At 48.4% G+C, this 22,246-nt stretch overlaps 1 protein-coding gene across 1 annotated transcript in view; it reads right to left on the minus strand.

Moving 5' to 3' along the window:
- The window catches only part of DNAI3 (dynein axonemal intermediate chain 3), a 2,012,519-nt gene that overhangs the window by 94,762 nt on the left and 1,895,511 nt on the right, over positions 1-22,246 (minus strand). Inside the window, exon 22 of the mRNA XM_069641699.1 lies at positions 9,183-9,305. Within this exon, the coding sequence (XP_069497800.1) occupies positions 9,183-9,305 (123 nt within the window). The remainder of the gene's footprint in view (positions 1-9,182; positions 9,306-22,246) is intronic.

The raw sequence follows: 22,246 nt of genomic DNA on the forward strand, positions 1-22,246 counted from the left end.
AGATGGGCATGTAAGGCAGTAGTCTGGTCGCAAGTAGCTTTGCAAAGATTTTGGCATCTGTGTTAATAAGTGAAAGGGGTCTATATGAGCCCATGTCTTGAGCGGGCCGACGGGGCTTAAGGAGAATTGTTAGCACTGCCTCCCGCATGGTGTCGGGTAGTATTCCCCGCTCCATCGCCTCCTCCCAAACTTTCAGCAGTACCAGGGCCAATTTATCCCAAATATCCCAAAATTCCAGGCCATCCGTTCCTGAGGCTTTACCTGAGGATAGAACTTTCATTGCCTCTACAATTTCCTCTAGGGTGATGGGGGTATCTAACAACATCCGTGTTTCTGGAGTGAGTGCTGGGAGGTCCAGTGCGTGTAGGTAGTCCGTTATCTCCTCCTTTGATTTAGTGTCATGGTTGGAATATAATGTTCTATGAAATTCAGCGAATGTATCGTTAATGTCTTGATCTCGGTTAACTAGGTTACCCATGGGTGTCTGTATACAGGTGATGGGATCATGTTGGCTCTCGGCTTTAAGCATATGGGCCAGGAATTTCCCAGCTCTGTTACTTTACCCGCATCTGCGTGCCCGGGCAGGGGTGGCCATGTACTGGACCTCTCGGTCAGCGCGCTTGTTGAATTCGCCCAGTGTGGCATGTATGTCTGCTAGAGATTCTGTACTATGTGTGGTGGTGTATTCGAACTCAAGTAACTCGAGCTTTGCTTCTGCTGCTTCCAGTTCTCTTCTAACTGATTTGAATAGTCCAGTGGACTTTGCCAAAATGGCGCCCGCACCCATACTTTAAACGCTTCTCACAGTGTTGCATGTCTACTCACTGACCCCTCATTCAGCTGGAAGAATTCTTCTATTTCAATGTGCAGCGTTTCGCATATGTGTGGGTCTCTTAACATGTCAGGGGGCATCCTCCACCATCTAGCATGTGGTTTGGTGTTTTGGAAAGTCAGGGTGATAGATATTGGGGCGTGATCCGAAAGTGTGCGTGGATACATTTCACAGTTAGACACTGTGTCTGAGAGGGACGAGCGAAGGAGCCAGTAGTCAATCCGTGATTCTGAGTCGTGTACCAAAGAATAATAAGTAAACCGCTTCTCTTGGGGGTGTAGTACTCGCCATATATCCACCATGGACATTTGCAGCATTATCTGACATATAGTCAAAGCAGCTTTGGTCGGGGATCGAGAGGGAGCAGATGACCGATCAAGGTCTATGACGAGTATTGTGTTAAAGTCCCCACCCCATATAACCGCCGAGTCGTCCGTTATAGTTAACATGTTGTGTATGGTGCTGTAAAACTCTGGGTCATCGATGTTGGGACCATATGTACTAACAATTACAACCTGTCTATCCGCCACCTCACCCCAGACCTGCCCTGGGCACCTAGTCTGGTATTCCGGAGCCGGAATCCCAGTTTCGGATGAATTAATGCGAGGAGCCTTCTGGCTTGAGTCGAGTATTGGGTGTAGTGTATAAGAGGGCCCCATTTTGGGAGAAAACCAGAGCAGACCCGGCCCAGTGCATGCGTTTTCTAGAGAAGTATGATCTGTGGGTTATGTCTGGTGATATATGCTGCTGTTTTCCGGGCCTTAATTGGGTTGTTTAGACCCCGGACGTTCCATGAGAGGAGTTTGACTGTTATACCCTTGTCAGCCTGTGCCATAGTCCTTTTCAACCATATGTCTGAGTCTTAGGAAATGAGAAGGGTCCGCTAACCCCCCTGTTTCCGATGCAACAGAACTCTCTGCTTTTAAACATATACCTAACATAATCAAACATAATCAAACTGTGCGTCCCAATCCCCCCCGCACCATCAACCCCAACCCGATGATGTATCCCTTTTCCCATAACTAGAACCCCAACAACCATTTGGAGTTCTCCTGGTGTAGCCATGTTGCTGCCACATGGTCACCTGCCCCAGGCTCACAGCCCTATTCCCACAATAATGCGTTGGGTCCGCGGGGCCACAGGAGATATTACTGTTAACCAAAAGGATATTGGTGTGTGATTTGCTCAGTCTGCTGGATCTTGTCTTTCTTCTTCAGGGATCAGTCTGCCGTTTTGATCTGGTCTCCCCCTACTGGGCGGCAGGGGTATGGAGGCCTCAACGTATGCCAAGGCCGCTGCTGGAGTTTCAAAGAAATGGGCCCTGCCTCAGTGTTGTATTCTCATCTTCGCCGGGAATATTATCGCATATTTGACTTGGCGTTCTCTGAACATCCTCTTAACCGGATCGTACGACCTTCGACTTGCTTGAACACCTGCCGAGAAATCCGGGTATATATGAATACGGTTCTCTTCAAAGTGCAATGTGCCGTGTTCTCTCGCCATTTTAAGGATCGTGTCTCTGTCTCTATAATTGAGCAGGCGGGCAATTATTGTATGGGGAGGTGCCCCAAGTTTGGGCAAAGGAGCGAGCGTGCGATGAGCCCTCTCGACCAGAAAGAGGTCTGAGAAGGCTTCGGCACCAAAAAGTGATTTAAGGAGCGATTCCACCTGGGGTTCCATCGTGCCTTTACCAAACATCTCGGAAACACCTACAATCCTTATGTTGTTCCTTCTGGATCTCGATTCAAGATCCTCGCATTTATTTTGCATCTTAGAGAGGTTATTCTTTAGTTGAGCGATGTCTCTGCTGTGGTCAGCAATGGTGTCCTCGCTGGAGCCGATTCTGCCTTCCGCCTCTGTTATTCATGAACTTTCCTTCTCCACCCTTGCCTTTAGGGATCCTATGGTGCCCACAATATTGTCAAGTTTGATGTTGACAGCCATAAAGCTATTTTGTACTATCGTCGTCGGCCGATCCTCTTTCTCGCCACCACCAGTTTCGGATTGTGGGTGGAATGTAGCTGAGGGACCTGGTGTTTGGCTGTTGGTGTAGGAATCCATGCGACCCTTCTTCCTTGCGCCTGATCCTTTCGTCATCTTGTCACCTGATGATGAGTTGGCTTATGCAGTGCTACTCTCCACCTGTGTTTTTATTATTGTCTTGCTGCTTTTCCTATTTTTATTATTCTTTTGGATAAAAGTGGACGAGTTAGTGGTGGCCAAACAAGGTTGTTCGCCAGGACTGGGTGGTGTTCAGCCTGTAGAGTTTTGTGGATGATTCCGGTCACCCGGTCACCGTGTGGTGTATTGCAGCCAGGCTAGAGGCAAAGCATTTGGTATTCGTTGTGGATTTATTCAGAGCCGTTACTTGAGCCTCTGTGAGGGGTCACTAGTATGTCTATCTTAGTGTCCCGACGGCTCCACCTCTGGTCGTCCAGGAACCCTGTTATATTCCGAATTCGGTGGATGGGATTTTGGTACGCACCCTTGTGAAGGGTTGATATGGCTCGTAATTAGGCTGCATGGTCGGGCCTAACTCTGTACATCACTTGCAGTGATATAGTCCAGTTTATCGGGGTGGACGGGTGGACTGTGACCTCTCACGTAGCCATCTAGCTCCTGCTAACAAGAAGTTTCGCTTATGCCTTTGTGTCAAGGGAGCGTGGCCTTTCCCAAGACGGATTCCCCCACTGTTGTGGTCGCTTGCCCACGGGGTCCGAGGGCTTCTGTGCGGGCTGTTTCAGCGAAATGTAGTTGTTACCCTGGTATTGCTATGGCAGAGGTTGCAGTTCGTGACTCCTGCAGCTTGACTGGCTATGGGTAGTTAGTTTGTATGCGCATCCACCTGGCTGGTCCCAATAGTGTAGAGCGGTATTAAAAGGCCACTTATTAAGGATCCGGGAGTTTGGGTTATGGCAGCCCCTGCCAACCCGACGGTGGTCACAGCTGGGTCTACTTGCAGCAGGTAGTAGCGCTATCAGTTCAGGGGGCCGCAGCGCAGCCCAGGTGCTAATCTGTTGCTGTGTATTTAAGTATAGATGCTTGAAGCACTCAGTGCCAGACTTGTTGTTGTTGGCCGCGGGTGGGACCCTGTAACACAGGACTGCCCAGCGCCAGTTGGGCAATGGTCCGGTATAGAGTGTTGACCCGGGGGTACTCGAGGGGATTATGAAGTCTTTTACACCCCCTTCATGCTGCAACCCGTGGCCTCTGTCTACTCACAGTTTTCGGTGGCCCCGGAGATTAAACGGTGTGGGGGCTCTATCCGCCCCATGAGGGTGTGTGCTGTGGCTCGCCCGAGTGCGGGCCAAGTTCTGTGCTCTATCTACGCAACACGCGAGGCCTCACATCCCCCTCACGACCCCTCGTGGGCCCGGCTGCGATCCGGCAACCTCCGCTCCTGCCTCTGCCAGGTTCGCCTGGGGAGGGCGGTCCGTCGGTCGTGAGGCCACACAGCACAGCAGGACCTGGGCTGGAGGATCACCAAAGTTGAGGCAGACAAGTGTTTAGCGGTCCCAAAGAGCCGCGTGTATATGTAGCGCGAAACCGCAGGCTCCAAGCCCCTCCCACGGCCTTCGCAGCGGTGTATCTGTGCGAGCACTCCGGTACCCGCAGCCGGCTCATGACTGCACGTCACCCCGCCGAAGCTTCAACACGATATCCCACGGTGCCGGCACTCCGAATCTGCTCCAAACTTGCACCTTTTGTAGAGCAGGGTCTGCGCTACAGACAAGCTTGTTTCTGTGCCAGCCGGAGACGGCCGTGAAGGGTAATCTTATTTCAGGATTTTTAAGGGCCGGAGCTCCGAAATCAGGCAGCCATTTTCCGATGTGCGCAACAGCGCTCCCCTTTAGAAACCTCTTTAAATGGAGGAAATTGGCATGGGTACACTTGTATGGTTAAAAGCAACAACAATGGTTTGTTTCACTAATTTGTTTGATTGTATAGTAAATCGATGAACTGTTAATGGTCTGTTTTATTGATAAATGGGCTTGATGTTTGAATAATGCTCCATGTTGCGTCTGCTTATATTTTTGGGCCACAGTTGGATGAGAAACTACTGTCATTACTAGTCCTGCGGATTTACCTTCTATTACATTTCAATGTTCCATATATGTTCATGGCACTCTGAATCACTTATTTGCGCAGTGCTGGAGATTCAAGAGACCAAGCTTAAGAGACAATGGGCCTCATTACTAGTACAGCAGTGCAGCAAAAGCAGTGGTAAAGGGGCAGCAATCCTGTTACTGACACTTTACCGTCACATTATCACACAGTTTTTCTAAGACTTTTGGCGATAAGGTGGATGATTTACCTCCAGCAAAAAGCATACAGCAAGTCATCAACCTTACCGCCAAAAGCATTGGATTTGCTGCTCAGGATTCTACTTCCTGCAAATCCAGCACACATCTCCAAAAATGAGGGCTAACACCACCATACCACCACTCGTAATCCCATGGTTAAGTCCACTGCAACAAGTGGCAGTAATGGTAATCGATGTTGGCAGTAAATTGGTGGAGGTACACCCAATACAAAAAATCTATGTGACTAAGAGAAATTATACCTTTTTGAAATAAATATCAAAATCAGAGTTTACATCAACTGTTTTACCAAGTGACAATCACTTCTATTCCTACCCTTGGTTGCTACATATATGTACAAGATCACAAGACTGTAATGAACCCTTCAACCCCAGCATTGATTGCAGTGCCAATTGCTTTCCTGCCCGTGGTTGGCACTCAAGCACTCAGAATATACTGTTCACCAAAATTCACAAGGCTGAACTGCAATGAATCCCCTCACGTCCATGTTTTGATACTATGGGCCTCATTCCGAGATTGGAGGTAGTCATGGCGCTATTTGCACCATGACTGCCTCCAATAACGGTACCGGCACCGGTTTCGTTCAATGGGGACTTACCGGTGTAGTCCGACCTTTGCGGGACCGGTAAGTCCCCATTGAAAAAAACATTCTCCATTCCCATTTGAGCCCACATAGGGCTCAATGGGAATGGGGAAGTAGCTAATAACGGTACCGCAATTTGCGGTACCGTTATTAGCTCTGAAGTCCCTTAACGGGTCCCGTCCTTCACACCTGGTCAGACCAGGCGTTAAGGAAGGGACCCACTAAGGGACCTCGTAGTATGGTGGTAAGGGATTACCGGCACCGGTCTCCTTACCGGTGCCCGGTATCCCTTACCGCCCTACTCGGAATGAGGCCCTATGTCTTTCCTTTCTCTTCAAAAACAAGACCTGCACAATATACTGCTTGGTAATTATCACAGAGCAGAGATTTACTGTAGATCACAAAGATAGACTGTAATGAGTGTCTCTATATCCCAGTACTTTCCTTTCCACATCATGGAACATAAAAGCAACCAGTCTACAGGGTTTGCTTGGGATCAAAAGTCTGCACTGGAATTAATCCATCAATCTTCAAGTGCTGATTATTTCCTTTTCCTCATAAATAAAGGAACTCTGAATATACTATCTGTCCAAGATCACAAGGTGCTGCTTGCTACATTTCAGAGTGAACACTCTCACTGACACCATCTTATCACTTTCTTTATCTGTAACCAACATATTGACAAGGGTATAAGTTGCACATAGGTTCACTATGTGTAGTTTGTGAAAAAGTCACATGATCTGACTCTCTTGTCTTACTGAGAGGGCTCTGGGGTCCAGTAATGTCCACCAACTATGTGAAAAGCTACCTGGAGGCAGTATACAAAGTATTCCCAAGAGCACCTCCAAATGTCCAATTCATTCTTGTCACTCTCTTGTCGGCCTCCCTTGGCCCACTTCCTGTGGGCGCTGTGAGGCTAAGAACCTGAGGGCCATCTTAGACTCCACACTTAAGAAGTCAAACTACCAACTGTACCTCCTCAGAGGTATTCTTTCTTTCCTCTCCTTACCCCAGAAGCTCACTGTCTCTAGAGCTCTGACTCTCTCTAGGTTGGACTACAGCAACAGCCTCTTTCTAAATCTGCCTGCTTCTACTCTCCGCCCTCTGCAACTCATCCAGAACAGGACTGCAAGACTTGTCCTTGGTCTCAAGCCCAGGGATCGTATCTCTCCAGCACTGAAATCTGTGTATTGTCTCCTAGCGGCTGCAAGGATTAAGTTCAAGACCCGCTGCACTGTCCCACAAGGCCTTCTGGGGCCTGGGGCCTCAATACCTACAACTCTCTCTTCGTAAATACCTTCCTATTCGAGCTCGTCGCTCCTCCACCTCCAACTCCCCCTTAGGGTCAGTCGCTTTTCCAAGCAACAAGTTGGTGGTAGATCTCTTTCTTTGGCTGGGGCCTCCCTCTGGAACAGCCTCCCTGCCTCTCTGAAATTTGAGGAGAACCATCTCCGGTTGTGGTAGCACCTCAAGACCTTCCTCTTTGCTTCTGCCTTCTCTCTTCCTCTCCCCTGCTGATTTCCTGTCTGATACTGCACTGGTCACCTGGCTACCCTCTGATTTCGGGCCCAAGTCCCTGCCCGCCCAGTTGCACACCGCACTGCCTCCTGGCAACCCTTGCACTTAGGTCTGTATCTCTAACCCTGCAGTCCCCCTACCTGCACTTTTGGACACCTGCTGTCTGCACTTACCCTTGCACCTGCCACCTGCTGGCCACACTTCTTGTTATTATTTTGATCCCCATGTACAGCACTGCCCCCTCCCTTTTCCCCTGGCACTTTTCCCCTCCCTCTCACCTGCACTTGCACGATCCCAATGTCACTTGGCCTAGTAAGATCGTTGTCTCTGTCCTCCCTCTGTTCCTCCTTCCTTGCCTCGTCGCTCCTTGAAACACTTGTGTATAGGTGTGTACAAATGCCATATCATATCATATCTCTTCAGGTCAGGGCATGATGCTATGGAGCCTCTATCTGGTGGGCAGCAGCTGAGTAGAATTAACGAGAGTAAAAAAAAAATTCTCGCACCAACATGCCCCTCAAAAGAACAAACATTTTTCCCAGACACCTGCCCTGCTGCATTCAGACAAGAGTACAAGTTATTAGAGTCAAACTAGAAAACAACGTTGTTGCAAACCTTCAAGTGTACACCTTTTCCATCGAAGCCCATTCATTACTATTATGCGTCCCATCACACTTTGTGATACAGATGCTAACACGCAATTCCTTACTTCAAATTCCCTAATGGCCCAGTTACAATTATAATCATGACAGAGAGAACTTCACACCATGTTACCACAATGCAACAGCAGAAGTCCCAGAGTGCACTCCAGAAGCAGAGCCTAATGCAGCTTCTCCCACTTTGGCTCTACCAGCAGTAACATCAAATAAAATGCCTCTGTGGTATTGTTCTAATCTGATCAGGTTTCAGTAAGTCAGTTGGTGCCAGGGATGGGGTTCTCATATTTGGATGGTCTGGGTCATGAATATGTAGGGTGAGCATCACTAAAAGGAAATTCAGGTTTAAGTGATATACTCATTAGTAATCCCCTTGCTTTACAGCCAACGGTTTATAATCCACCATGAAATGTACGATCATCTCTAGTACCCTTCCCTTAACAATGAGTGGAGACACATCCCTAACAACATCCACATTCGATTAGCACAGAAACTACAGAATTACAAGATTGATATTTCCAAGACAGGTGAAAGAGGCTTAGCGCTGGTCATACAAAGAGAAGTGCCAGCCACTGCTGAAACATGTCTAGATCATTTTCTTCTAAGACATGTGTTAAAAGTGGGCCAAAGTGGTTAATTTACATGATCGTTTCGATATCCAATTCGAAATTTAAATAAAACAAATGTACCAAAGCATGTTTTCATGAACAAAGGGAATGCAATAGTCCAGAAGCATTCCGCCCAGCCCCGTCTCACACAGGCATAAAAACTCAAATTAAGGATGGCGGTTGAAGAGGCGCATATGAATTGGTGGAACTGGATCATGGTGGGTCACAGTGCACAGAGGGACCTTGTATTAATTCTTAAAAAGTAGCAATTTGGTGAAACTTTGATTTCCAGGCTGGTGTATGGTGCAGACTATTCCCAACGAGGTTGGAAGCAGGGAGAATAAATCACTGCTGCAAAAAGACGTGAACATTATTAGGTGTGATTAATTCTCTTGGCTGTTGGGTCTGCTCATATATATTTCTTTCCACATTTCAACTGTTAATGATTTTATGTTTAATTACGAAATCCAGCTGTTACTGCTTCTGCCCGATTCCCTTCATGAAATTCAGGTTTATTTGATGATCTGCAGATTAGTTACACTCATAGTGTACGTGTGTTATTCAATAATCAATCACAGGTGCACAGAGAAGCTGAAACAGCATGGCTACAATTCTACACTAAATATTTCCTCGCATTTATGATGCAGTATGTATATAACTTACAGTTTTTTCCTTCAGTTCTTTAAGTTCTTTTTCTTTTTTTTCCAGAATTCGAAAGGTCTTGCGCTGCTCCCAAAATTCCAGGTGCTTGACTTCTCGCTCAAAGTAATGCTGAACAATAGACAACTGTGCAAACACAGAAAAGCATACAGCAGAGGATCAATTTGTGAGACACATTATCCTTCTTATTTACATTCTCAGTGGGTTGTCGAAGTTACAAACCAGCATCAATTGCCTATAATAATGAATCAGTGAAAAACGTTGTTAAAAGGACGTTATGGTTAAAAGTAAAACCGAAAAGCCGCAGAAATTCGCCAGTTATGGTAAGCTAAGCAACCATAACTCGCGCAACCACTGTGCACTGCTAACACTAACACCCAGGACATCAACGATGACATCACAAATGTCACTGATGACATCACATATCTGGGTCACTTGTTTTTGTAACTGACATATCTAGGCCAGGTGGTTTTGTTCACTGACAGTTAATATTAAAATGCAAAAGGTGCTATTTATCTAGATGTTAACCTTGTATGTTCGTAAGGTACTTTCCTTAGGGTTTACTCTCAGCTCATGGTGCACATACATGGGGCAATAAGCAGGCCTCAAACACACAATGCATTTGTATAGATAAAGGTAAACTTTAATGTTATTAACATTTTCTGGTGATAATGTTTCTTCCTTACTTTAGTTTCCCAGTATGTGCCTCCGATTTATATGCATTGTTGGTCTTCATATGTATTGTTTGTACTAGCACAAGTGTGTAGCAAGTCTTGAATTGTTAGCTAGTTATTACATATTTAACATTACTCAAAACTCTGATAAGGTAGCATTCATTATTTTAGTATTCAAAAATACAAGATAAAAAATATTGTACTTCTATGGTGCATGCTGCAGCCGTTGCCTATGTTTATGTATGATTGGGTTCCTGTATTAACAACAGCAGTCCAATATAATGCTTTGATTAGATGAGTACATTCTTTTATGGATTCAATAGTTCATGATAGGTCTCCCGCTCACCGCTGACATCTTGTTAGCAATATAATATACACAACCCCTTGTAGGGACTTTTCATCAAAATTAATGAAAATGCTTGAATGAGATGTAACCCTGTAATGAAGGCAGTCCCGTGTACTTGTTTCTCCCCAACTTCCTATCCAACCATTCTCTCCTCCCAGTTCTCATAATAAACTTCGTACTGTTCCGCCTTTGCTTTATGCTTCAGGGACTATAACATGCTTCAGAGGCAACCTAACCTACTTAACATAGCTGGGTGCTACAGCCTTTCCTCTCCTAACTCCTTCCCTTTCTTACAAGATCCCTTTCCTTCTTCTCCAATGACACTTTGAAATAGCATCTGTGTTAGGCGCTAAATAAGTAACTTCACATAAACACAATTTATGATAAAGTGTCTCCCCTAGCAAAGATAAAGAAATGTAGTGCATCAAGGACCCACCTGTCACCATCTGCACAACCAAACAACTGCTTCTTGTGGCACTCCACCTGTAGGACACCAATTTGGTACTGTACTTGAGCGCCAATGTCACGTGCTTACGAAATTGGAGTGCCACAAGAATACCCATGCAAAGGGACAGATAACGAAAGTGCCGGTTGCTAGGTCGGTTTTCAGCACTTCCTAGCAACTGGTACCCATATTCCGAAAGAACAATAGTTACTTTCTTACCTGGTAACGTTCTTTCAATGGGATGTTCCTCCAACGTATTCCACATCTTTGACAGTGATTACCACAGCTGTGCTGCTTCGGAAAACTTTTTCAGCGTAGGCGTCCTGCGTTGATGACGTCGATATGCTCCCTCGAGGACCTCCTTGGATGGTCGACGTCACCGGATGTTATATGTAGGACGCACAACGCTGACAGCCTCAGTTGTAGTTTTTTTCCCCAGAACGTGCGGCACCAATCTCCTGTCAGTATTACTACAGAAAGCCTTGCGGAAACGGAAGCTGCAATCACATAAGAAATTCTGGAGGAACATCCCATCGAAAGCACGTTACCCGGTAAGAAAGTAACTTGATCTTCGAGGGGATTGTGTCCTCTGATGTATTCCACATCTTTGACAGACTCCCAAAGCAGTACCAACGTAAGGAGGTGGGAAAATATTTTTGTTAGAATGCCCATTCAAATTGCAGAATAGAGGACTGCTTTACAAAAGGCCAAATCTTGCCCATGGATAGAGTCCAGGGAATAATGTTTCACAAAAGTATGGACAGGGGCCCATGTGGCTGCTTTGCAAATATTGCGAATCAGAACCCCCCTCTCTAGCGCATTGGAGGCAGCCATACCCCTAGTACAGGGGTGCATAACTGATTTTGACAGAGGGCCGAAAGTACATTACATGAGGGCTATAGTGGGCCGAAAAGTAAAAGTGGGCGGGGCGGTAGGCGGGACATTTCAGGAGGCTTTTTCAACCCCCAATGTGTATTAAACACATGGAAAAAGAATATGTTTTTGAGGGGTAACGATTTTTATTGCATTTCAAACTTACATTTTGTACTACTCATTTTCCATTGTTATCATTTATTTCGATTTAGTTATTGTATATCGTCTGTTTAATTAAATTATATATATTTTATTGACCCTTGGTTGGGCATTCCGTTATTTTGGACTGCTATAGTTTGCTGTTTGGGTTACCCAAGAGGAGTATGGCCTTCCTTGAGTCAGGTTTCCTCAAAAAAGCAAAGGATGTACATCTCCTAACTGTGCCTGTTTTAGCTTTATTATTGAGTTCCCTCTTGGAGTGCAACACTATGCCCCATGGCTCCCACCCCAAACCAAACACTATGCCCCATGGCCCCCTCACCCCCAACCAAACACTATGCCCCATGGCCCCCTCACCCCCAACCAAACACTATGCCCCATGGCTCCCACCCCCAACCAAACACTATGCCCCATGGCCCCCTCACCCCCTACCAAACACTATGCCCCATGGCCCCCTCACCCCCAACCAAACACTATGCACCATGGCTCCCACCCCCAACCAAACACTATGCCCCCTGTCCCTCACCCCCCAAGCAAACACTATGCCCCCTGTGCCTCACCCCCAACCAAACACTATGCCCTATGGCCCCCTCACCCCCAACCAAACACTATGCCCCATGGTTCCCACCCCCAACCAAACACTATGCCCCATGGCCCCCACGCCTCAAGCAAACACTATGCCCCCTGTCCCTCACCACCAACCAAACACTATGCCCCATGGCTCCCACCCCCAACCAAACACTATGCTCCATGGCCCCCTCACCCCCAAGCAAACACTATGCCCCCTGTCCCTCACCCCCCAAGCAAACACTATGCCCCCTGTCCCTCACCCCCAACCAAACACTATGCCATATGGCCCCCTCGCCCCCAACCAAACACTATGCCCCATGGCTCCCACTCCCAACCAAACACTATGCCCCATGGCCCCCACGCCTCAAGCAAACACTATGTCCCCTGTCCCTCACCCCCCAACCAAACACTATGCCCCATGGCCCCCTCACCCCCAACCGAACACTATGCCCCATGGCTCCCTTACCCCCAACCAAACACTATGCCCCATGGCTCGCACCCCCAACCAAACACTATGCTCCCTATCCCTCACCCCACAAGCAAAAACTATGCTGCCTGTCCCTCACCCCCAACCAAACACTATGCCCCATGGCCCCTCACCCCCAACCAAACACTATGCCCCATGGCTCCCACCCCCAACCAAACACTATGCCCCCTGTCCCTCAACCCCAACCAAACACTATGCCCCATGGCCCCCTCACCCCCAACCAAACACTATGCCCCAAACACACTCAAGCATGCACCCATACAGACCTGAACCCCCCAAATCAGCACACTCTCAAACATGCACCCATACAGACCCAAACCCCCCACCCCCCAACTCACCACACACACTCTCACGCATACACCATGCACCCATACAGACCTGAACCCCCCAACTCAGCACACACACTCTCAAACATGCACCCATACAGACCCGAACCCCCCACCCCCAACTCAGCACACTCTCAAGCATACACCATGCACCCATACAGACCCGAACCCCCCAACTCAGCACACACACTCTCAAGTATGCACCTATACAGAACCAAACCCCCCACCCCCCAACTCAGCACACACACTCTCAAACATGCACCCATACAGACCCGAACCCCCCCAACTCAGCACACACACTCTCAAACATGCACCCATACAGACCCAAACCCCCCAACTCAGCACTCAAACTCTGAAGCATGCACCCATGCATGCATCTCAGCATACACAACACAAACACTCAAAAACAAACATTCATGCACATCCGACACCCCCCCACCCCCCCCATCTCAACATACACAACACAGTCAAAAACAAACATTCATGCACATCCGACACCCCCATCTCAACATACACAACACAAACACTGAAAAACAAACATTCATACACATCCGACACGCCCCCCCACCCCCATCTCAACATACACAACACACTCAAAAACAAACATTCATACACATCCGACACGCCCCCCTACCCCCATCTCAACATACGCAACACAAACACTCAAAAACAAACATTCATACACATCCAACACGCCCCCCTACCCCCCCATCTCAACATACGCAACACAAACACTCAAAAACAAACATTCTTACACATCCGACACGCTCCCCCACCCCCCATCTCAACATACACAACACAAACACTCCAAAACAAAAATTCATACACATCCGACACGCCCCCCACCCCTCATCTCAACATACACAACACACTCAAAAACAAACATTCATACACATCCGACACGCCACCCTACCCCCCCACCTCAACATACACAACACAAACACTCAAAAATAAACATTCATACACATCCGACACGCCCCCCCACCCCCAATCTCAACATACACAACACAAACATTCAAAAACAAACATTCATACACATCCGACATGCCCCCCTATCCCCCCATCTCAACATACGCAACACACTCAAAAACAAACATTCATACACATCCGACACGCCCCCCACCCCCCATCTCAACATACACAACACTAACAATCAAAAACAAACATTCATACACATCCGACACACCCCCCCACCCCCCATCTCAACATACACAACACAAACACTCAAAAACAAACATTTATACACATCCGACACGCCCCCCAACCCTCATCTCAACATACACAACACTCAAAAACAAACATTCATACACATCCGACAAGCCCCCTACCCCCATCTCAACATACACAACACAAACACTCAAAAACAAACATTCATACACATCCGACACGCACCCCCCACCCCCCATCTCAACATACACAACACAAACACTCAAAAACAAACATTCATACTCATTCGACACCCCCCACCCCCATCTCAACATACACAACGCAAACACTCAAAAACAAACATTCATACACATCCGACACGCCCCCCACACCCCCATCTCAACATACACAAACACTCAAAAACAAACATTCATACACATCCGACACACCCCCCATCCCCCATCTCAACATACACATAACAAACATACAGCAGAACAGACCCGACACACAAACACACAGACCACTTACCAGAGACGTGCTGGAAGGCAGGCAAGCTGGAACGCTGGCGAGGTATGTGGAATCATACTACGGCTGGCGTGGCAAGCAAGGCTAAAATGCCTTCCGGCATCAAGCCTTACTGGCCACGCCAGCCGTAGTGCTGGCACTCCATTGGTGCAGCACACACGCACTACGTGGCTCATAGGAGTGACGTGGTGCGTGTGTGCTGAGCCAATGACGGCCAGTGTTTTGTCCGGCCCGGAAGACAACAAAGACTTTCCTAATGGAGGGACGCCGATGCTGCTTGCGGACTGCCCTCCATTAGGAAAGTCTTTGTGCCTCGCGGGCCGGACAAAAAGGCATGGCATGCCACAACTGGCCCGCGGGCCGTATGTTGTGCACCCATGCCCTAGTAGAATGAGCATGTTAGCCTACTGGAGGGTCCTTTCCTGCCAAACGATAACACTCGGAGATCGTCAAAATGATCCATCTACACAAGGTCTGCTTGGAAACGGCCTGACCTAAACGCCTTCAAGCGTAACCAGTAAAGAGCTGATCGTCCACTCTGACCCGGGACATCCGTGAGATATAGAAACTCAAAGCTCTCCTAGGGTCCAATTTATGGAGCCCCTCCTCTTCCTTACCAAGAAGTGGAGGAGGATAGAATGCCGGAAGATTTACCTTCTGGCTCAGATGGAATTCCGAGACAACCTTTGGAAGAAAGGGAGGCCGTACCCTAAGGACAACCCTGTCCTTATGGAACACAGTGAAGGGCGGTTTGGCGGAAAGTGCCTGCAACTCACTCACTCTGCGTGCGGAAGTAACCGCAACTAAAAATACAACAGTCTCAATGGACAAGAATGTAAGGGCTCAAACAAAGCTCCAATTAGGAACTTCAAAACCAAATTCAAATCCCATCCCGGCACCTGGAAAGGCGACGGTGGAAACACATGAGTTAGCCCTTTTCGACACTGAGATATCAAAGGGATTTTAAAATAAGAACATTCCTCAGACGAGCGCTTAAATATGGACAGCGCCGCCAGGTAACCCTTAATGGTACCCACATGCAGGCCCTTGTGGGCTAAAGAAAGCAAAAAACACAAAACCAAAAGAATGGAACATTGGAAAGGATCCACATTCTGTACCCTGCACCAGTTGCAGAACTTCCTCCAACAGCAACGGTACAGAGATTTCAGTGCAGGCCTTCTGGCCGAAAGCAACACCACCATCATGTCTTCAGGGAGATCCCAATACTTATATCTCAGCCTTTCAGATACCAAGCATGAAGGCTGAGAGACTTGACCTCTGGATGGAGAACTCAACCCCCCCTCCCATGAGAGCTGATTGTCTCGGTAGGGAAGATGACGTGGAGGGCAGATGAACATGTCTAGAAGGTCCTGGTACCACGCTCTCCTGGCCCATGCCGGAGTAATGAGGATCATCCGGGAACCGAACCTCCGCAACCCCCGCAACACCTGCGGAATGACAGAGACTGGAGGGAACACGAACAGCAGTGGGAAGGACCACTCCACTACGAACGTGTCCCCTAAGGCTCCTCTTGGAGGAAATTCCCGCGAACAGAAGTCTTGCACTTCCGGTTGCCACTGGTGGCGAAGAGATCCACTTGTGGGGTTCCCCAAAGGGCGAAGATTTCCAAAACAACTTCCTGAGGCAGCTCCCACTCGTGAGAGACCGTGCTCTGCCTGCTCAGAGCGTCCGCTGCCGCGTTTTCGTCTCCGGCCAGATGAACTGCCGAGATCGAAATTTCCTGCTGGATGGCCCAAAACCAGAGCTGCATCGCCTCCCTGCACAGTGGGAGTGACCCTGCCCCCCTTTTTGTTGAGGTAGTGCATGGCCACTGTATTGTCCGTCATATCAAGACATTCTTCCCCCACACAGACGGCAGAAAAGCCTTCAGGGCTAGCCTGACAGCCTGCAGCTCTAACAGATTGATGGGGAGTCTGGACTCCGATGGAGACCAACGACCACTGGCTGTCAGCTCGTCGGTATTAGCTCCCCAAACCGTGAGGGATGCGTCCGTCATGATCATCACCTCCGGCCACGGTTGCCAAAACGGAGCCGCTTTTAACAGATTTCCTTCGACGGCCCACCACAGAAGGTCCTGGGCGACTGAGGGCGGAATCTGAACGGGATCCGACATCCTGCCAGAGAACTGTGACCACTGCATCTTGAGCGCCCACTGCAGAGCTCTCATCTGCAGCCTGGCCTCTGGCACCAGTAAAATGCAGGATGCCATGAGGCCGAGTAATCTCAAGAACTCGAACGCTGGGAGTCTCTGGGCACGTTGAAATTTGTCCACCATCTGCAGAATGTTATGAGTCCTCACCTTTGGAGGCGAACACTGCCTAAGGGATGTGTCTAGCACTGGCCCGATGTACTGGGGCCGCTGGGTCGGTGTCACATGAGACTTCTTTATGTTGAGGGAGAAGCCCATCTTGTGAAGGGAGTGGCAGGTGATGTACAGATGATCCAGGACTTGCTCGGGAGAGCGCACCCTGATCACCAACCGTCCAGGTAGGGGTAGACGTGAATCCCCCTTTCCTGAGATGCGCTGCCACCACTACCATCAGCTTGGTGAAGACCCTCGGTGCGGAGGTCAATCCGAATGGCAGGACCCGAAACTGAAAATGCGAGTCGCCAGCCGTGAACCTCAGGTACTTCTTGTGCTTGGGATGAATCGGCACATGAAAGTAAGCATCCTTGAGGTCGAGAGACACCAACCAATTCTAAAGTTGAAGGGCCTGGAGGACTTGAGAAAGAGTAACCATCTTGAACTTGTCCTTCCTGAGGAGCTTGTTCAAACCACACAAGTCCACGATGGGTCTCAATCCTCTGTCTTTTTTTGAGATAAAAAAATATGGGGAATACCATTTGTTCCTCTCCACTAAAGGTACCAGTTATATGGCACCTTTCTCTAGCAGGGATAGGATTTCCTGCGCAAGGAGCGGATCCGGACGCTTCAAAGAGAGCTTCCCCGTTGGATTGTCGTAAGGCCTCTGCCGGAAAGGAAGACAGTAGCTCTGGGCTATGATCTCCAGAACCCACACATCTGAAGTAAGGGCAAGGAGGCAACTACCCGAGCGGCTTTGGCACCTCGAGTACCTTGCTTTCCACCTCTGGTACTCCTATCGTGGTCCCTTTGACTGGCAGCTCCCCTCGATCTACCAAAGGAAGAGTAGTATCAAAAGGAACCTCCCCTCCATTGCTGTCCCCTAAGACGAAAAGGCGGACATTGACGTACTGCAGCACTCAAGGACTTCGCTGCAGCTTTGGAGGTCTGCAACCTCTCAAGGCTCTCGTCAACCTTGCTGCCAAAAAGATGGACACCATCAAAGGGCATGTTGAGAAGCCGGGACTGTACATCAGGAGCAAACCCCAACTTACGCAACCACCCAAACCTGCGCATCACGGTACTCGCCGCCATGGACCAGCTGACACAGTCTGCCACATCCAGACCCGACTGAACGGTTTCACACATGGCATCCTTGCCATCCTGAACGAGGGCAAGAAAACCATCCCGTCCCTCCCCTTTGGGAATATGTTCAGCCGCCAACGACACAATTCCACAGAGTGTGCGTGAATCTTGCAAGGGCACAAACGGAGTTGGCTGCCTTTAAAGCAATACCCACAGAAGAAAATACCTTCTTCGCCCAACCATCAAAGCGCTTGTCGTCCATATCAGGAGGGATTATCGGGTACGCAGCCTGCTTTGCTGGGGCCGTAGCCGCCTGCACCACCAAACTCTCCGGAGTAGGGTGCGTAGACAAGTAGCAGGGGTCACCACTGGCTGGGCGGTATTTTTTCGGCAACGACTTATTCACTGCCGGGAGACTCTCCGGAGCAGTCCAAGCCACCGCCACCCTTCTTTGTAAAGCCATATGAAAAGGCAACACCAGGTCAGTGGGTGGACCTTGGTCCAATATATCTGTCAGGTCATCCTGCAGAAAATCCACAGGTGGAGCAGACCACCCCAGATACTCCGTCACCCTCGACATGAGGCGCCTGTACAAGGAGTCTGCATGTGTACCAGTCTCAGGCCTGCCAAACTCAACCTCTGGGGAGGTATCAAGACCACTGGCATCATGTAAAGATTGAAGAAGGTCTTCCAGTTGGCTATGACCAGACAACAGGTGGCACAACCCCTTCTTCATCAGACCCCTCCTCTACCTCTGAAATGTACTCCAAGGGTTGGAACAAGTCCACCCTGGGAGGAGGAACAGCGTATGGGTCAAACATAGGCTGCACAGACTTGCTGAGCACCTTTCTTGGAGCTTCCACAGCTCTCTGGGGCACCTCCAGCAAATTTTCCTCAAAAGGCGTCGAGGGCACCGATGGAAGTGTCGTCGACATCGACTGAGGCGGCGACGACTTCGACAACGGCTTTGAGGCCAGAGCCACGAGCGTGTCCTTCGACGGCCTCGGCGCCAATGGCATCCACGACTTTCTCGGAGCCGGAGCCTCGAGCAAGTCCCTCGACAGACATGGTGGTGATGGCGTCGATGACTTCTTCGAAGGCCTCACAGGCTCCAACGGTCTCGACGGCGTTGGGGACCTGGAGCGGGCATGGTGGTGATCATCCTTGTCTGATCGGGACCGTGACGGTTCCCGATGATCGCGCTGACTGCCCAAGCCCGAAGGCGTGCGAGCGGTGGCTCTAGCACGTTCCTTGCCGGCTTCTCTCGAAAGCACGTATGGAACGGTGCCCTGCGATTCGAAAATCGCCATCAGCTGCCTGTGGAATTCATCCCATTCGGCCGGCGACAAGTGTTTCGTGGGACAAGCCACCCGCCGTCTGGCGGAGTCCTCTGACGGGGACGGAGAAGGCAACCGGTGACGGTGCTTCCGCGGATGCTTGGAAGAGGCAGAGGAATGGCGGGACCCACTCCTAGAACGAGACCCCCTGGACTTACGCCGACGCAGAGAGTCGCCCCTCGAATCGTTGGTCGAAAGTCCTGTGGATTTCGACTTACGGGGTTTGGAAACCCTACCTACCGACAACTTTTTCTTCCGCTCCCGCAAGGCCTTCGATGTCAAAGACTGTTATTCATCACCGTCATCAGTGGCGTGGCTCTCTCCGAGGCACCAGAGGCAGACGTTGTGCGGGTCCGTAAGGGGCATCTTGGAACCACAGTCCCGACACTTCTTGAAGCCCTACTTCGGGGTAGCAGAAGACGAAGACATATTCTCAAACAACGATCGAAGAACCGATTCAACAGGAGAACCGAGGCGCGCCGAGATTCCGAAGCGAACACGTTCGTGGAAAAAACGGAACTGTGGCTACGGGCGTCGTGCGTCCTACATATAACATCCGGTGACGTCGACCGTCGGAGGAGGTCCTCGAGGGAGAGTATCGACGTCATCGACGCAGGACGCCTACGTGGAAAAAGTTTTCCGAAGCAGCACAGCTGTGGTAATCACTGTCAAAGATGTGGAATACGTCAGAGGACACAATCCCCTCGAAGTGGCGCATTCAGTCCGACTTCGGAATGAATGCGCCACCTTCAGAATAGGTGCTCATTACCGGAAATATTGTTACCACTTTTTACAACATTTTTGGTAATTATCACTCACTTGAGAATCGGGCCCTCTTAATTGTGGCTTAAAGGTGGCAAAACCACCTGTGACCAAAATAATCATGAAGTGTGATCTTTCAGATTAATCTAAAGGGTGTGGCAATAGTTTTGTTTGATGTTTCCTTCCTGTTACGCATTCATCCAGCCAGGCTTTACCTAACTGTTAGGCACACTTTAATTGGTTGAATGAATACCCCTGTTGTTCCATTCCTAACACTACCTATGCCCCCACCTTACGTGCCATTAATAATCCCAATAATCTTTATTTGCTTCTAGACCTCAGGAAGACATGCAAGTACTGGAACAGAGCTGAGATGCATAACTGCAAAAACAACAGAGGCAGCATGCCCTATATATTAAAGGCACATCATGTAAACCTACTTCTGTATATAAGTATTTTCAGATCAATACCAGCAAGATAGCTCTGTGGGTTGGGCGCTCGGTGCTGCGATCTGAGCATGATCTGCAGGTCGATCTCAGCCTTTCATCCTTCCATGGTCGATAAATCAGTACCAATTTTGGTTGGGTAATGTTGAATGTAAATATGTGCTCAGTAAAGCGCTTTGGATTAAGACGCTATAAACATCATTATCAATACTGTGTGCATGTGGCATGCAGAGGAGGAACAAAATGACTGATACAGACAATACTTTTGGATTTAGTGCAGTGAATATCTAGGCATTTTGTTAGGAATTCACCATTTGCCAACAATGAACATAATATGCTCAAGTATGCTCTTTGCAATAGACATCCCAGCACTACACAAGCCACTCATAGCATTGTGCAGGCAGTTCCAATTAATGCACACACACACACACACACACAAATCCCCTAGAGCGTCATGACCCACACTGTCCCAGCACTGCACAGTCTAACAGCTACCAAGATAACAAAAGCACACCATCCCAGCACTGAATAGCACACACATGAACACCCACACAAACAAACACACACACACAGAGCTCCAGCATGACACTGTTCACATACAGAACACAACGGCAGAGACAGGGAAGCTAGATGCACGCAACGCATGGAAAGCAAGAAACCGCCAACGATCTAGTACCACCTGAAGGGAAGGAGAAGTAACGAGAAGCAGGGACTCTTTCACAGCCACAGCCACATCCACGGCATACCAACAGGGTGAAAACCGGGTGATAATATCACGGGACCATCAGTGCAACAATAGATACCGATGAGTCATCAGAAGAAGTGGCGTTGAAGGACTTTGAGAAGCTAACTACTTGCGTGATGAACAGATGAGACTCCTAAATTATGGTCACTGCATCGAAGTGTTATATTTCAAGTTGAACCACACCATCTCAACATCAGAAGAAGGTGTTTTTCATCTGGCACCATTTATCCGAGTAGAAAATCCAAGGATAAGTACCCATCACTTTACATTGGCATCAGCAATTGGGAGTTGTGACAGCGTCACGTTTGAATATGGAACAGTTACTACAAATAGCAGATGAATTTACAAATGATGTACTAAAGTGTATCAATAATTATTGAAAATCATGTATAATTTGTTGCTCCTGAAGAAGAGAGTCCCCTCTCGAATCGCGTAGACCTCTTATTTTGTAATTTAGTTTATCTTTTTGACTGCATGTATTTGGAATTGGAATCCAAAGGTAAATGAAAATGAACCTAAGTTAATACACACAACTGTTTATATTATGAATACAAAACAAAACAATTGTTTATGAAATTCTGTTTGTTAATTGGTAAATATATATTTTTGACTCTAAGCACAAAGACTATAATCTTCAATTGGAACTAATTATTAAAAACGTGACTATTTGTTTAAATAACCTCATTAATCTTTGACTGATAGGTTTCCTTCAGTATTGACAGGTGTGCAGGGGACGGGAGCACCCACTGAAATATGGGTATTCTGGTTTGTTCATAGATATTATCCTGACGTTTGATACCAGAGTCAGTTTATTCTC

The sequence above is a fragment of the Ambystoma mexicanum genome, chromosome 1q, assembly GCF_040938575.1.
Source record: "Ambystoma mexicanum isolate Mex_15411 chromosome 1q, UKY_AmexF1_1, whole genome shotgun sequence".
Taxonomy (NCBI): Eukaryota; Metazoa; Chordata; class Amphibia; order Caudata; family Ambystomatidae; genus Ambystoma; species Ambystoma mexicanum.